The sequence below is a fragment of the Pseudorca crassidens genome, chromosome 19, assembly GCF_039906515.1.
Source record: "Pseudorca crassidens isolate mPseCra1 chromosome 19, mPseCra1.hap1, whole genome shotgun sequence".
In the NCBI taxonomy this organism is placed as follows: domain Eukaryota; kingdom Metazoa; phylum Chordata; class Mammalia; order Artiodactyla; family Delphinidae; genus Pseudorca; species Pseudorca crassidens.
The window spans coordinates 47,861,680-47,880,112 of NC_090314.1; the positions used below are offsets into that span (position 1 = coordinate 47,861,680).

Below are 18,433 nucleotides of genomic sequence, written 5' to 3' on the forward strand. Positions count from 1 at the left end.
TTACAAGATGGTGAGCTCCCTATCATGAGAAATATTTCAGTAAGTCTTGGTTAATTACCCAGCCATCAGAGTTACTGAACAGATGTTTCTTATATTGGACAGTTCCAGTACTGAGATTTTATGATTTTTTAAAAACTACACGTGATATAACCTTCCAAAATATTGAGTAAAATGGCACTTATTTTTCCCCTGAATTATTATTATTATTTTTGGCTTATACATCACTCAGTATTCATACTCACTGGTTTGATATCATTCTCCAAAGAAGCAAGGAAGTCTCCTCTTGTCACCTGCAGGCTCTCTGCTTTCTCCATGTCCACTTCCACTTTAGTACTGGCCTGATTAGAAATGAAAACAAAACGTTAAGGACTTCCAAGATTTAAGAATATTTTCAGCCTAAGAATATAACACCTGAGGATATAAAAGGCATATTTCCACAGACAAAAAAAATCTCTCTCAAATTCACAAACATACATACACACACACACACCTACATATACATATATTATGCCTTTTGCCTGAACAACTCCACTTCTAGGTGTTTATCCCATGAATATACTCACAAATGTGCACAAAGTTATATGTACCAGGATATCTACTAGAGTAATTTGTAATAGCCGAAGACTGGAAGCAAATTAAATGTCCATGAAGAGGGTACCAGTCAAGTAAATTATCACATATCTTTACCAAAGGACACTGGATAGAGTTTTTTTTTGTTTTTATTTTTCAAAATGAGGCACGAGGAGGAGAAACTATATAGAGAGGGTCTCTAGAAAGTGGTTTTCATCCTCAGCTGCCTATCAGAATAACGCCTAGAGTCTTTAAAGATATACACACACACACCCCTACATACTTATACAGATGCCCAGCCCCACCCTGCAGGATTTTGATTTAAAAGGTCCAGCAGAGGGTCCATGCATTTACATTTTTATAAAGTGCACAGGTGGTTCTGATGCTCAACCAGGTTTGTGAACCATTATCCTAGGAGACCAAGGACCTACAACTTTGATTTTTACTCATACTCTCTGCTTGAGAATCTATGTGCCAGCTCCAAATATTCTGCTTATTGCACCTGAAGCTACCACTTAGAACAGACATCTGGAGAAGCATCAAGGCCTTTATCAGCACTTGGAGCTGCCTGGACCTGATGAGTGATTGAGATACCAACACACTTTTTTTTTGTTTGTTTGTTTTTTGCGGTACGTGGGCCTCTCACTGCTGTGGCCTCTCCCGTTGCGGAGCACAGGCTCCGGATGCGGAGGCTCAGTGGCCATGGCTCACTGGCCCAGCCGCTCCGCGGCATGTGGGATCTTCCTGGACCGGGGCACGAACCCGTGTCCCCTGCATTGGCAGGCGGACTCTCAACCACTGCGCCACCAGGGAAGCCCCCAACACACTTTTTAACGTGACTGGGCTCACTCCCAATAGCACAAGGCAAGTGAGTCTAATTTTTAAAATGGTACTATGGGCTTTAAAAAAACATATCTTCAAAAAAATCTGACTACAAAACCAAAGCATGTTAAGCAGTATCAACCTTCCAAAGGTTATTATAAAATATGAGTCATGTTCCTTTAGGAATGGACTGCTGAGACAAATAAAATGACAAACATTCTGTAAAACTCAGCCTTATGGGACAAAAAGAACTCTGTCAGAAAACTAGATCAAGATGGCAAACAGAACACTTTTATTTGTCTCCCTTCCTGCCCCAAATCCCATGAAATGACAGAAAGTGAGAGAGAATGGTTAAAAAGCATGGAACATGTATCTGGAAGTTTTAACACTGATCTAAGAGGAGTCTCAGAAGGAAAGAAGAGAAAGAATGATAGAGAAAAAAACAATAAAAGACAGAAGAAAAAAAAAATTTCTCCGGCTGAAGAGAGGTGTATCTTTGCAATTTAAAGGTTTCAATGAGTGATCAGGGTAAATGAAAAGAAACCCACATCTGTCTAGACACAGTGTTGTAAACTATCAGAACACCGAAGGTGAAGAGAAATTTCTAGAACCTTTTTGAGAGACAAAAACAGGTCACCTGTAAAAGGAACCAGAATAAACACTAGAAACTAGAAGACAATGCAACCATGTCTTCAAAAATCCATCTGGCTATCTATCTATCCTAGAAAATGATTCTCGTATGTACACAGGGAGGCACAGGCAAGCATCTTCATAACAGTGTTATGAAATACTATTATGATTTCCTTTTAGAGTGAAACTGAATTCAAATGACAGAAACATATAGCAATATGAAGGGAAAATCTTGTCTATCTTTCAGCATTTGCTGAAAAAATATGACAGATTTCAGGACTGCAGCTGGTATGAACCTTGCATTTTTACTACTAAGAAAGGACTCACCCAATGGATTAAAGTGAATTAAGATGGCTGGGGGACAGTTATTTTAGAACAATTTGTTTTTAGACACTCCAGGAATTTCAGAAGTCACATAATTGTAAGTAATCAATACTACAATGATAAACCTTTCATACCTATTCATTAAAATAAGTTTAAGGACTTCTCTTGGCCAACTTTTACTATTTTACTATTTTACTATTTTGTCAAAATCTCAAAATGTTATTTAAAAAAATCTACAATTCTGAATTTTTATTCATTCAGAAAACCTTTTCTTATTTGTCTGAATTAGTGTGATTTTTTCTGCATTTTATTTATAACAGCTAATCAATATGGAAGAGGCAACATCTTTCAGCTTATACCTGCAGAAACTAATAAACTTGTATTTCAACACTAGCAAATATCCAGTGGTCACACTTAAATTTCATAACCTTTTAAATCTGACCTTTCAAAGTTCTTATCATTCCTCTTAAATTAAGGGTAGAATGACCTTAATCATTCAAAATTCTACAGAAAATAAAAAAGAATTTTATTGAAATTCTGAAAACATAAATCAGCTGATTCAGTTGTAAAGTGTGTGTGTGTGTTTGTGTGTGTGTGTGTGTGTCCTCAATTTATTTCCTTACAACAGATTAGAGCAGAAGAAATTTGTGTTATCTTCTCTACCTGAAGCAGAAATTCCTTTCAAGCTAAAAACAACCAAATGTCACATGAATTTTAGTTGACCACAAACATGGATTCAAGCACAAATGACATGCACATCAGGTGTTCATGACTGGATTTTCCACTTGCTTCAAAAAACCTGAAAGAACAGTTTAACAGGGAAGACTTGTTTAGTTTATTTCACCTGACTTTGTTTAAACCTAATTCTTTTGAAAAGGAAGCAAAATAACACTAATAATGGCTTTCTTCTTGGCCATGCCAGTAGACTTGCGGGATCTCAGTTCCCCGAACAGGGATTGAACCCAGGTCCTGGCAGTGAGAGCACCGAATCCTAACCACTGGACTGCCAGGGAATTCCCAATAATGGCTTTTTATAATACAAACAAAGAACATCATAATAAACAGATGAATGTTGTGTATAAGTTCTACACCAACTGAGGCGCTTCCACAAACAGTATTTGATTTCATTTTTACAAAAACTTGATGAAATAGGTAGTTATTTCCCCTTGACAAATCAGAAACAAAAAAAGTGGGAAGAACTGTAACACATAACCACACCTTCTGACTACAAAACTTGTGATTTTTCCACCGTTTCTCATTGCCTCGTGTGTAAATAAATCCAATACATGCTTAAAGAAAGCACGTTTCTTGACAATGGCTTAGAGACACTTTGGGATAAGATTATTGTGATAAAAATGACAAATGACTAAATAGGATAAAAAATCCAGTGGCTAATGCATATGAAAAATCTGATACCTAATAAACTAGCTATTGTGGATTATAGTATCAGGAAGCACTGATGTGGTCTGAGGTGAAAGATCGGTATGGTGGGAGCAATTTTCACATCATTTATACAATTTTTCTTGAAGTCACCATCACTTTTTCTAAGACATTTCTTACGACAAGGAGAAAGAATGGATGAATGAAATGAATGGGTCCATTCTATAAAGGACCCAATACTATATTTCCACACTATCCAGTCCTTTGGCATTCTCAATTTTTTTTTGTTTTGTTTTAATGCAGTAGTACTAGTATCCTCCTCCCCACTGGGCCTCCGGTATTTTAAAGAGGTTTACCATCTTGTCTAAAGTGGCCTCTTCCATTATGGCATTCTTGAGCTAGAACAAAGTCAGTTCCATTATGTAGGGGTATTATGGCTTATAGATAGAGTTTGATACAGAATACATATTTACTAATTTAAAAAATATTTACTAAACAGCTACCATATTCTCAGTATTAAGACCTATATGAAATACTGTGGGAGATTCAGAAATGAATAAGATGTGGACTTAAAGTCTACAACAGGGGTTGACAAACTTTTTCTGTAAAGGGCCAGATAGTAAATATTTTAGGCTTTGTGGGCCATGCAGTCTCTTTTGCAAATACTCAACTCTGCCATTGTAGCATGAAAGCAGCCACAGACAATACATAAATGAACAAGGGTGGCTGTGTTCCAAAAAAACTTTATTTATAAAAACTGGTGGTTGGCTGGATACGGCCCATGGGCCACAATTTACCGACCCTTGGTTTAAAACCATTGCCAGGGTATACCCGAATAAAACATACTCAACCTGACTGTTCAGGCTTTTACTATTTCCTGTGTGAATTGTTATACAAGTTCCCCTCTCTTGTCTTATGTCACCAACTTCACTCCCCTAAATACTCCACTCGACAAAGCTGCCAGAGTGAGCTTATGTTTTAACACTATGTCACTGCTATTCTTAAAACTCTTCAATGGCTTAGCACTACTCACAGAAAAGAAGTCCATACTTCTTAGCACAGTATAAAAGGCTCTTTGTGCTCCATCCCCTGCTTTAGCCTCCTGACTTATCCCCCACGTCTCTTTCTACCTCCCCTTCCCTACCTTTTATGCTGCAGCAGTACTGAATTACTGTAACACACCATGCTGTTTGTGTGTCTCTGTTCCTTTGCATATTTGTTCTTTCTACCTAAAATGCCTGACTCCATCAGGAAACATATCCACCCAGAAATTCCTCTGTGAAGGCTCCTCTCACCCGACAAGCTGACCACACCTGACACCTTTTCACTTCCTTACCCCGTATGTACTTTCTATTACTGCATGTGGCGGATTAGACTGTGAGCTGCTCAAGGGTAGGCAATTGGAGCATTAACCGCTAGTACAGTGTCTGGCACACACTAGGCTAGATAAATCCACTGATCGAAAGTCAACAGAAGGTATTGTAAATGATGCGCTACTATTTCTTTTTTTTTTTTGGCCACACTGTGTGGCTTGCGGGATCTTAGTTTTCCCCACCAGGGATTGAACCTGGGCCACTGCCGTGAAACCACCAAGTCCTAACTACTGGACCGCGAGGGAATTTCCGATACACTACTAGTTCAAGAAGGAACAGAACATACCATTCTTGAAAGGGAGAATGAGAAAAAGTTTGAAGAAAGTGGTGGTATATGAGCCAGGTATTGAAAAGATAAGTAAACATAGAGGGTAAACGTTCTCAGTGAAGAAAAAAAAAAAAGAGGTAACAGCAGAGAAGTAGAAAAATACATTAATATCTGATGACTGGTAAATATTCAATATTTTAGTTTGGCTAAAGTGTATGGAGGGTTTCCCTGGTGGCGCAGTGGTTGAGAGTCCGCCTGCCAATGCAGGGGACACAGGTTTGAGCCCTGGTCTGGGAAGATCCCACATGCTGCGGAGCGGCTAAGCCCATGAGCCACAACTACTGAAGCCCATGAGCCTAGAGCCCGTGCTCCGCAACAAGAGAGGCCACCATAATGAGAAGCCTGGGCACCAAAACAGAGAGTCCCCGCTCGCTGCAACTAGAGAAAGACCGTGTGCAGCAATGAAGACTCAACGCAGCCAAATATAAAATAAATAAATAAATAAATTTATAAAGTGTATGGAGAATAACTGGGAACACATCAGGAAAGGCCAATTTAGGGTCAGATCTAAGAGGACCTTAAAGACCAGACTAAGACTTCTGTACTTTGTTCTGCAGATCATGGTGAGTCACTGAAAGTTTCTGAAGAATAGAATGGTGTGAAACAGGAAGGTTAATCAAACAGAAGACAGGTGGTGGCAATGAGAACTGAAAGATACTGCCAAGATAGAACTGACAAAATTTGGCAAATAACTTGATATAGGACACAACAGAGTGGTAGAAATCTTGGAGTTTTAAGCTTGGGAAATTGGGATAAACAGGGAAGTAGGAGCAGGAAGGAAAGTAGTAAGAAAAAACAACAACAAAAAAGTGAATTTGGTTTTGGAATATTAAATTTGAGACCTGATAACATATCCAGGTAGAGGTATTTGGTATAAATCTGAAAGTGAGAGAAAGATACTTTCAAGAGATGAGACATAAATTTGGGAGTCATCTAACTACAGGTGATAAGTAAAACCTGAAGAGAAGCGATGGTAAAGGATCAAATGCACTTTATCAAATTTTATTTACCAAAATGAAAGTATCCTTTGTATTTCTACCAAAGTATCAATAACATTATTGTATTAATTTGCAAACATATCCATTTCCCTGACTCTCTACTCCTTGTGGGAAAAGGTCGTGCTTTATTATCTTTGTGTCTCCTGCTTAATACCTTGAAAATAGCAGGTATTCAATACATTTACTTAATGAAGCAGCCCCCGTAATTCTAGCATGTAGAAAATCCAACTTCCTATGTCATGATACAAGTCAACACAGCACAAATTTTTAAAAAATTCTTCAAAATCTTCATCTTCACATGTCTGTATCAAATGGTGGCAACCTAAGGTAAATGGGTCAGTGGTTACCATGGGGCAGATGCTACCATCATCTTTTTTCCAACTACTCGGAAGATTTAGCAGTTGACAATTAATCCCTATACCTTTTACCATGTCTATTCTCCATCAAAAGTCAGTATTACCCTAGTCCTTAGTATGCTTAAAAGGAAAGAGAAAGAATACTGGCATGGTATTTACAGGGCTGCAGACTCCTAATATATGGTAGTTGATTTCACTGACCTTTATGTGTCTGTTCATAGCAGTGGACTGCGCTGCTCGCACCAGACCCTCGAGCTCAGCACCGCTGAAGTTCTTGGTCTCTACGGCCAGTTCTTTTATGTCTACATCAGCAGAGAGCAACTGATGCCCTCTCATCCTTGCTGTGTGGATGTGAAGGATCTGGAGTCGGCCTTTCTCATCTGGTAAGCCTGATAAAATTGAAAATAAAATAGACATTATTATAATCTTAATGTTTTTCTTATAGGTACTCAAGCGTGTAAATACCTGCTTCTGATATACAACTTTTCTAACAAATATTAAGTTATATGACTTTGCTCCTGCTAATGAACTCTAATTACACTCCCCTCCCCCAATCAGTGACAGATCTATTTACCTATCTCCATTTTAACTTCCAGTCTTCCAGGTCGAAGGAGAGCCTCATCTATGAGATCTGGTCTGTTGGTCATTCCTGAGCACAGTTGTTAAAACAACAAACAAATTATCAGAATTCAAAAATAAGATAAAATGCCCCTTCAGTATGTGTAAGAATAGCATTTTCCCTGACAAGCTAAGAGGACATTTTATAAAAGTCAAATAGAAAAGCAATCATTTTCAAAAATATCATTTGTTCTCGACCTAATGAAAATACCTGGGGACTTTGCTTTAGTATTTCACTACTGTACAGGCCAGTGGAATATAAATGTAATGAAATCTTCACATATTTAAAAAGAAAATTTTAGGTTCAGAGAAGGTAAGTAAACTATCAAAGTGAGAGAGGGGCAATGTGAACATGATCTGTCTGACCCCAACATCCCTTTTTTGTAGGCCAATGGTTTTCAACCTTCATAAACGGCAGAATTATTGTTTTGTTTTGTTTTCAAAGTCATCTTAAGAAGAACTTCAGTACATAAAGCAGTTAAAAAGATAAGTTATAATAGGGATGCATGATCTGAAGCTCAAACCCTGGCCGCACAGACCCTGAAGTAGCTCTGAGGACTCCTGGAGGCCTACAGGACCCAGTTTGAAAACCACTGCATTACATCGTGCAGCCTTTTTCACCTGTTAACTATAAGTTTAAAGCCATGAGTTGGGACTTCCCTGGTGGTCCAGTGGTTAAGAATCCGCCTTCCAATGCAGGGGACGTGGGTTCGATCCCTGGTCGGGGAACTAAGATCCCACATGCCACAACTAGAGAGAAGCCCATGTGCTGCAACGAAGAGCCCGCGTGCCGCAACGAAAGATCCCACATGCCACAACTAAGACCCGACGCAGCCAAAAATAATAAAAAATAAATTTAAAAAAAAAGTGAGGAGTTTTATTAAAAGAAAAAAAAAAGCCATGAGTCACTAAAACCCATTTTTCATTTGTCCTATTAAGGCTAGACATTAAAATAGTGAAATTCTTCAATATCACTTGATTCTAATTTGGAAACACTGGCAAAATAGTATAATTACAAGCTACACAAATCTGAATTCAGAACCTAAGTATCTAATGTTTTTGAAATCATAGTACCTTTTTTTTTTAAACCAAGCAAACATACCAATGACTAAGATGTTGTTTAGTTGCTCTACCCCATCAATTTTGGACAGCAACTGGTTGACGACAGTGTCATGAACTCCTGTGCTACCAGCCATGCTCCCTCTCTGTTTGCAGATGGCATCAATTTCATCAAAGATGATGATGTGCAAACCACTGTTAGCACCAAGCTAGTGAAAGAAATAACATTAAAGATCATAATTTGAATATATTATTAAACAAACTAATCAAAAGAGCAAAACAAAGCTTTTGCGCTTTTTGACTAATAAATGTAGCCAGTATAATCATGATTGCTGCCCTCTCAAAGGTGTTGGAACTGCAGTCTCAGAATTCTGCAAAGTGAAAAGGCATTCCAGAACCTCATATTTAATAGACATAAAACGAAAACACACATTATATACTGATGAAAATGAATAGTCCATCATAACTAACTATTCATTCACACACATTTCTTATCTCATTCTTTGAAAGAAGAACTGTCAAGCATTTCTTAGGTCAATGAACGGCAGCTCCCTCCCATTTTCCCTGAGTTTTGGTGAGAGGATAGCCCCCAAAGCAGTAAGTTTAATATTTGTCACACTATATAGCTGAAGAGTAACTCCACACAGAGGTAGACTGGGAATTGGGCAAATGGGAGAAGATACTGAACTTGATTCATATTCAGTTATATCGTATGAAAACAGATTGCTTCTTCTGAACAGTAAAGTGAGAACAGAGACAAAGTTTATAAAAAGAACATGGTCAAGCAGATGCTGTTTCTTCTACATAGTGATTTCTGTTTTACTTTGTCAGATATAGAGTTATCATTAAAAGAAATCAGTTTATATATTTTGAACTTTTAATAGATGCAAATACTTTTAAATGCCAATAGTTCACTAGGTTAAGTTAACATGGACCTTCTAGCAATTTATATTTAAGTAATTAAGCCTCTTGTTAGGAACCAAAGGGGGAAGTGCATTGCAGAGATTTTTTTTTTTTTTTTTAACAAAAACCATTAGGGATTAGCAAAACAAAACAGGTGAAAATGAACATAACCTAAATATGACAACATACGGATGGTATAAATGATGGGCATAATGAGATTCAAGATCAGATATGGTTGGTATTCACTAAAACTCTGGCAAGGATATCATTTTTTTTTTAAATAGACTTAAAAATTTTACTATGAAAGTATTAGATGTTAACTGAGCAAAAGTTATAAAACAAATAGAAATAAGTTAAAAATAAACTATATTATGTTGCTTAAAGATAAATGCTGTTAATGCAGATTTATTTGTTTTAATTTTATTTTAATTAAAAATTGGAAACTCACTGCATCTTGCATTCTCTTGAACATTAACTGTTTTTTAAAAACAATTTAAAATTGTTATTTTGGGTTCTAATTGCAAAATACATGATCACTATAGAAAACTTGGAAAAAATACCAAAAGATGTAAAGAAATCTCAATCATCCAAAATTCAACTAGCTAGAAATAACTGATATTATTAATTTGGTACTACATAAAAAGTTTGTATCTCTTTTTTCCAGCCCAGATATTATCTTAAGCCCTTTCCCATGTCTATAAATACAGCTATACATTATGAGTTTTAATGGCTCCATAATATTTCATCATATGACTGGTTTCACAATTTAATTCCCCTACTCCACATTAATTCTTTACTGTCACATATTTAACAATTTCTAAGTTTTTAGTATCAAGAAGTTGTTGCAATGAACATTTTTTTTTTTTAAAGAAGATATTGGGGGTAGGAGTTTATTAATTTATTTATTTTTGCTGTGTTGGGTCTCGGTTTCTGTGCGAGGGCTTTCTCTAGTTTTGGCAAGTGGGGGCCACTCTTCATCGCGGTGCACGGGCCTCTCATTACCACGGCCTCTCTTGCCGCGGAGCACAGGCTCCAGACACGCAGGCTCAGTAGTTGTGGCTCACGGGCCTAGTTGCTCCGCGGCATGTGGGATCCTCCCAGACCAGGGCTCGAACTCGTGTCCCCTGCGTTAGCAGGCAGATTCTCAACGACTGCGCCACCAGGGAAGCCCACAATGAACATTTTTATACTTAAATCTTTGACAATATGTATGATTACTTCATGAAGGCAAATTGTTATGTTAAAAGGTGTTTTGAGTATTTTAATGCTCTTGAAATAGGCTTTCAAATATTTTTCTAGAAAGGTTTTTATCATTTTGTAACAATCCTACCACCGTATATGACAGTGACTATCTTGGTATATCCTCGAAAGTAATGAATACTAGAAATTTTTTAAAGTAGTTATCAACTTGATGTATGAATAATGGTATTTTTCAATCATTTTAAATTGGCATTTGTCTAATTATTGACGAGGCTAGCACTTTTTAAAATCATTTTTTTTACCACTGATAATTTTTCTCTTATTTCTTCATGTCCTCTGTACATTTTTCTGTTGGGATTTAATAATTTTTATTGATTTATAAAAATTATTTATATATTAAGGGTATTATTATATTTGTTATAAACATTTTATCCCAGTTTGCTATTTGTCTTTTAATTTTATTTATGGTATATTTTTGATAAATGGAAGGGTTTTAAAAAATGTATTTTTACTATTTAAACAGCCAACATTATCAATTTTTATTTTTATGATGTTTTCCATTACTTTTATCCTTAAAATCCTCTCCCATTACAGACACTGGTAGTCACCTACATTTTCTTCTCTTGTAAATTTTTACTTTACATATAATTCTTTAGTCTATCTGGAATTTTATTTTTGTATATGGTACAAGTGAAGTAAGAATACAAGTAATTCTTCAAAGAGTTAACTAACTGATCCAATATTGTTGACTAAATAAACTTTTCTTCATTGACTGAGATGCCATTTCTATCAGGCTTTATATTTTCATATGTGCTAGACTATTTCCAGCCTATACTATGGACCATAGCAGTGGTTTGGGCAAGCTCTTACCCTCCACACGTTCTTCTTCTTTTTTATAACTGTCTTGGCTACTTTCAACCATGTTTACTTCCTGACGATTATTAGAATCATTCTACTAGAGCAAAAACAACTTTCTCCAATGAAAAACAAACAAAAAAAGTAAAAAGTAAACAAAAAAGCCAAGCTTTGATTTGAATTAGATTCAAACTCTAAATCAGTTTAGGAAGTACTAATATCTTTATAGCACATTCAGTTCTTAAGAATATGTCTCCAATTATTCAAGTCTTTTACATCTCCCAATAAAGTTTTGTACTTTTTGTCATACTAATTCATTCATAACATTCCTAACTATTTATGTTTTTTGGTTGCAGTTGTGCATGGGATTTTTACATTATATTTCAAAAACAGTATATATGAAGAAATACTAATTTTTGTATATTTATTTTATATCTGGCTACTTAACTTTCTTCTAACATCTAAGTTTTTTTAGTTGATTCTTTTGAATTTTCTAAGTAGACAATCATATTACCTGCAAATACAACTTTGTGTCCTCCTAAATCACAGGTACACTTGTTTTGGGGTGTGAGAAATTATTCCTGAACAAAGACATGCAGAAGGAGAAAGAGAGGGCCTAACAGATAAGAATTTAGAAGCATGCAGGGCCACTTGAGCAAACGGCTAAGAGGCAATCCAGGCCCTATAAAAGGGATAATAAAATTTACCTAACGTGAGAAACAAAAGTTATAGTACTATCACAACAGGGAGCAGGCCTTTCTATTGAACTCTCTCTCTCTCTCTCTCCCTCTCACACACACACACATACACACACACACACACACACACTTGCAAAAGCAGAATGCTCTTTATGTAAGATGATTTTAATCCTGACTTTAGGATGGAAACGGAGAAATACGTAGTTGGAAGGTCAGTGAGAAACAATGGTATGTAAATGAGGTAAACAGAATCTGTAAGAGAGTTTTGGTGATGGGAGTAGTGATGACTAAAAAGCCAAGTCGTAGGTTTGGTTACTGCCTGCAAGTAGAAGGGGAAGTAACAGCAAAGGTAAGAAATTATCTTGTAGTTATGATAAGAAAGCTGTAGAAGGGAAAAGATGGAAGGGAAAAATTTTTTTTTAAGTTGCTACCATAAGAAGATTAAAGAGTTAACAGGACATCTAATTAGAAATGTCCTCCAGAGAATAAGATATAAACTGAACAAAACAGGTGAGAAAGATAGATCTGAGAGTCATCTACAAATGGTAAAGAAGAGTATAGTAGCAAACTAGATTCTGTAAGAAGATGAATCATATAATTAAGCTGGAGGCATATAAAAGCAAGACAGATTCTGGGCTACAACACCAGAAGATGACTCCAATAAAGGCAACCCAAAGGAAAAAGGATCAAGCAAACATGACAAAGATAAAAGATGGAATGTTACATCAGAAGTAGGAAGAAAAACAGTTCTAAAAATGACCTGAAGGAAATTGGATTGGATCTAAAACACATCTGAATATATATTAAAAAAAATAAAAAACAGATAAAACACTGTATGATCAAGCAATTCCACTCCTTGGTTTATAGCAGCTCTACTCATAACTGCCCCAAACTAGAACCAACCCAAATGCACTCTAGTGGGTGAGTGAATAAACAAACTATGGTACATCCATAAGATGGAATACTACTCAACAGTAAAAAGGGATGTTTGATACATGCGACAACTTGGATGAATCTCAAAGGCAATATGATGAGTGAAAGAAGCCAGTCTGAAAAAGAAGAAACTGGTCATAGTTACATACTATGATCCCATTTATATGACACTGGAAAAGACAAAAGTATAGGGATGGAAAACAGATCAGTAGTTACCAGGAGTTATTAGCAAAGGGACAGCATGAGGGAATTTTGGGGGGTGATGTAAATGTTCTGCATGTAGATTTTGGTGGTGGTTACATGAAACTATACACATGTTAAAATCTATAAAATGGTACACCAGAAAAGTTAGTTCTACTTCATAATAATAAACAAAAAATAGATACAGTATCTTATAATACTTACATTTTATTATTCACTATTTGGAGTACTGTTCATTCTTTAATGCATTCTTATGCAAGATGATACTCATGTGTTCATTAAGGTTCCAAAATTTAACTAAGTTTCATTATACTTTTTCCTGAACATAACTTACAAATTGTTCTCTTTCCACAATTGTTTTAAAACTAAATTAAAACCTGAAAAAATTAACTTTATTTCTCAATTACTGTCATAATTATTGAACAGATGTCTGATAAGTGATAGCTTGTTGCTTAAAAAAATTTCAACACCAAAAACTATTCACCTTTCCATCTGTAGAGAAGACAGAGAATGAAGAATTGGAACTACAACCTTAGCTTTGCCAAACACTTCTATATAGTAGAGCATTAATACTTGCTGTCTTCAAAGAAAAACTAGGACACTCCTGTTTGTGACTAAGAAGCTGTGAGATTCTACATTATTTTTAGAAAACATTTTTATTCAAAGTTGTCTGTCAATACAGCATAAAACAAAAAGCTGTTATAATGTATGAATTTTGCTATCAATGTGCCTTACGTTACCACTGGAATCATGACTTCCTTCTCAGTCGAACCTCAAAAATCATCTATGTGGAAGGGAAGCCAGAGACAATAAGGATACTGTGCTTGATTTAATGATCACAGGAGCAATCTTCCCTAACCATAATTCAGTACAATTCTGACCTTTTCAGAACCTTGCTAATCTTACGACTTGTCATCAGGTCCCTTCCGCCAACCTACTGAGTATGATAACATCAATTTCTACAGGTGTGTTACTTAAATAAAGGCAAGTTCTTACTGCAATAAATTAAGAATCAGGTAAGGAAGATGTCAAGATTAATGTTCACAGATTAATATAGCTGAATTATCAATAAACCCTTTACCAAAGAGTTTAAAGTTCCACAATGCAATTCTCTTCAACTCACTGACTTCTAGCTCTGTTCTTACCATTTGCAAAGTCTTCCCCCATAGAAACAGAGCTGATGCTGTTGAGCCCCTGGCAACAGCCTTGGAAAATGGCTGTTCTATATTTAGCTAGTTTGACCTATATGCAAGTGTTCATCTTTGTCAGCCTGGACTGTCCAGAATCACAGAGGTGATGCTTTTCTTTATTATGTAACACATATATACTCTCCATGGGGTCATTAACCGAATATACCAAGCCTTTCTGGATGTAAGGATTGAGAAAAGTATATCAGAAAAAGCTGCCTATGATTAATATCTACCTAGAAATTCTTTGCCAACTCAGTTTTATTATTAATAGTGTCATACTTAAACTGTCTGCAAGTTTAAAAACAGCACCAAAGATACCTATGCAGCCATGTGCAAACTATCACAACAAATTTTATAAAATGCTTCTCACCTGCACCTAATAATTTAATCCTCAGTATACCATTAGGATCCACTTGAAAAACAATTTCAGTTTTTAATTTTCACTGTTAAGCAGTTTTAACTATTTATAAAGATTGATATCTCATGACTACGTTTTTTCTAGAAGTATTCCACAGGAACAAAATGGAAAATATATTTTTTTAAAAACAGAAAAAAAACCTCACTCTATCTTGCAATTACTGTATGGGTCCACTGGATCTTTTCATAAATCTAAGATATATTATACTATTTCAAAATTCTAGAAATTATGTCATCATTACTAATGTGGGAAGATCCCACATGCTGTGGAGCAAATAAGCCCATGCGCCACAACTACTCAGCCTGCACTCTAGAGCCCGCAAGCCGCAACCACTGAAGCCCATGAGCCTATAGCCCGGGCTTCACAACAAGAGAAGCCACTGCAATGAGAAGCCCACGCACTGCAAGGAAAAGTAGCCCGTGCTCGCCACAACTAGAGAAAGCCCACATGCAGTAACGAAGACCCAATGCAGCCATAAATAAATAAAGTTAAAATGATACTTTAAAAAAATTAGATTGGGGCTTCCCTGGTGGCACAGTGGTTGAGAGTCCGCCTGCAGATGCAGGGGACGCGGGTTCGTGCCCCAGTCCGGGAGGATCCCACATGCCGCGGAGCGGCTGGGCCCGTGGGCCATGGCCGCTGGGCCTGCACGTCTGGAGCCTGTTCTCCGCAACGGGAGAGGCCACAGTGGTGAGAGGCCCGCGTACCGCAAAAAAAAAAAAAAAAAAAAAAAAAAAAATTAGATTGGCCATTCTAAAAGGTGTATACAAATCTAAAAATAAAAATATTTTGCAATTATGGAGTGCCTGGTGTCCATCCCGTCTTCAACAAAATTATAAGCCAAAGATTTTTTTAAAAACTCTTCAAGTATTGTCTTGACGACGCAAGTAGAAGAACAAGAAGTAATGATAAGCTATAATCTATGAGAGATGTATTTGAAATGTAGAATCAGTGTACAACTTCACGCATGACAACTGATGAACAATTAGTTACATACAGAGGCTCCTGCGCATTTTGGGTATATATCTATCGATCAATCAGTAGATATCTTCAAACCCAGGAAAATATGGAATAAAAATTTGGTTTGCTATATTTAAGCTCTATTAAATATTTTAATAGTCTCTGCTTCCCTTTATTTTTGTTTGTAAGTGATCTGTAATCAACTTAAAAACAATTTTTAAAAAGAAGTTCTTTCAACCCAGATAGTAAATGGTAATGACTATTTTTCTTGGTATTCTGAGAGGTAAAAAGATATCTGAAACAAAAAATATTGTAGTATTAGGAACGAATTGTAAAACTGAATTGGTTCTGGGACTGTCTGAAGAGTTGAGATCAGTTATTAGACTTGCAATAATATACCAGGATGCAATGGAGCTGAGATGGCTAGAGATCTGAATATGAACAAGAACTTAATGGGATATAGGGAAGCAGGGGAGAAAACCACCTTGTGTAAAACTGAAATGATTAAGCACCCAACAAGTAGATTTGAAGCAGCAGAAGGGTTGTTATAAAGGCAATGTTTAAAATTTATTTTTACCATCAACAAAAATAAAAAGTAGGAAATGACAGGATAAATTAGATTTAATAAAGCTTACTAGATTAAAAAATATATATTATGTTTCTGGGTGTTATGCATATTGATCCATGTAAGTCTGTTATTTATTTTAATGTCTAAGATGATATTCCATTTCCTACTGAGAAGAATCAAGATGTTTCTAGCTTTCCCCCCATTGCATATAGTGCGGCAATCAACATTCTGGTACATGTCATTTGGTGCACAAGTGCAAGAGTATTTCTCTAGGGTAGAACTTGAACTAGAACTTGAAGTAGGGTTGAAGTAGAACTCATGGGTCATGAGGTTTGTGCATCTTCATTTTTGTAAGATGTCAAATTAATCTGCACAATATTACTATTTTTCTAATTTATACTATGACTAGTAATGTATATGAAGCCCTGTTTCTCCATAACCTCATCAACTTCTGGCATTATTGGTCTTTGTAAATTTTATCAGGTTGTTTATAAGGTGATTTCTCTTTTATTATGCATTTTCCTGAGCATTGTTTCATCTGCTTATCGTCAGTTGGGTTCTTCCTCTGAGAAATTGCCTATTCATATCCTTTGCCAGTTTTTTAAAAAAATTGTGGTGTTTGTCTTTTTCTTACTTATTATACAGGAGTTATTACAGAGAATTTATTATAGAGGAATACCAATTTTTTGTGGATTATATGGGTTGCAAATATCTCTTCTAGTTTGAGACATTTGTATCCAGTGTAATTTGTCAGAGAGAATTTTCTTTATATTAATGTAGCCAAATAAACTTTTTTTTCTTTTATGGATTTAATTTCTATATCTTATTAAGAAATTCTTCCCTAGCCTCAATTCTTAATGCCTTTCCCTAGTTTTCTTCTAAAAATTTTCTCTTAAGTTTTAGTTTTGTTTTTTGCAAATCTATTTTGTAATTCTGTATGAAGTGAGACAGGGACTGCATTTTATCTTTTTCCAAACAGAGAGCCAATGATCTCAGTCCCATCTTGGAACAGTATATCATTTCCCCTCTGATTTGTATTGCCACTTTTCACGTAACAAGTTCTTCCTGTGTTCCTCTATTTCCATGGTCTGTTTTTTCACGAATATATAAAATTGTTTCAATTACTATAGGTTTCCAGTAAGTCTTGCTATCTGAATAAGTAACTTTTCATTATTCTCCAAAATTTTCATGACTCTTCAAGCATCCAAAAAAAAAAAAAGTCAAATTCCAAAAAAGTCCTGTTAGACTTGACTGGAAAAGCACTGAACTTACAGATTAATATGGGCAGAACTGTCATTTTTATGATAATGTCAGGATTCCCATGTGAAAATGTTCTATCTTACCATTTATTAGCTCTTGAAAAAAGATTTTCAAAAATGTTTATAATTTTCTCCTTTAACGTTCCTGTTAGATTTAATCCTAGTTATCTTATCATTCTGAATGCTATTCTAAGTGAAATCTTTTTAAAAGTTACGTTTTCGGTATCTTCACATTTTCTTCGAGTCTTGTTATTCCTTTCTTGCCTTCTAAAGTATTTGAGTTTTCTTTATTCCTTCCCCCACTCCTCCCTCATGCCTTGGAAAAGCTTGAGAACTATAAACAATTTTCACATAAACATTTACTGAAGTTTTATGTTAATTAATATGTCTAACTTCTTCCCAAATAATACAAGGATCTTACATGGATTCAACCCACTTCCCACATGTTTTGTTCCATATTTTAGTTCTATCCTTAAAAAGATATATTGATCATCATTATTATTTTGTACAGTGAATCCTTCTTAAATTTAACCTCTTTTAAACGTTTTTATTGTGGAATATGACATACATAGAGGGAAAGTTCCACAAATGTGAATGTATGTCTGAAGGAACTGTCACAAAATGAACATCCATGTAACCATAACAAGACGCAGAAGAGTGCCAGCATCCTGGCAGTGCCTCCTCACCACCCTTCCCCAACATCCCTCCCCTCCATGCCCCAAAGGCAACCACAATCTGATTTTTAAGGTAATTATTTCTCACTTTCCTTTATAGTTTTACCAACTTAGAA

At 35.8% G+C, this 18,433-nt stretch overlaps 1 protein-coding gene across 4 annotated transcripts in view; it reads right to left on the reverse strand.

Annotated features, from left to right (window-relative positions):
- NSF (N-ethylmaleimide sensitive factor, vesicle fusing ATPase) overlaps positions 1–18,433 on the reverse strand; it is a 156,799-nt gene that overhangs the window by 47,828 nt on the left and 90,538 nt on the right. For all 4 annotated transcript variants that reach the window (XM_067715933.1, XM_067715934.1, XM_067715936.1 and 1 more), the window contains exons 10-13: positions 8,502–8,667; positions 7,356–7,430; positions 6,983–7,170; positions 243–338 (exon numbers count right to left, since the gene is read on the reverse strand). In XM_067715933.1, coding sequence (XP_067572034.1) covers positions 243–338; positions 6,983–7,170; positions 7,356–7,430; positions 8,502–8,667 — 525 coding nt within the window. The remainder of the gene's footprint in view (positions 1–242; positions 339–6,982; positions 7,171–7,355; positions 7,431–8,501; positions 8,668–18,433) is intronic.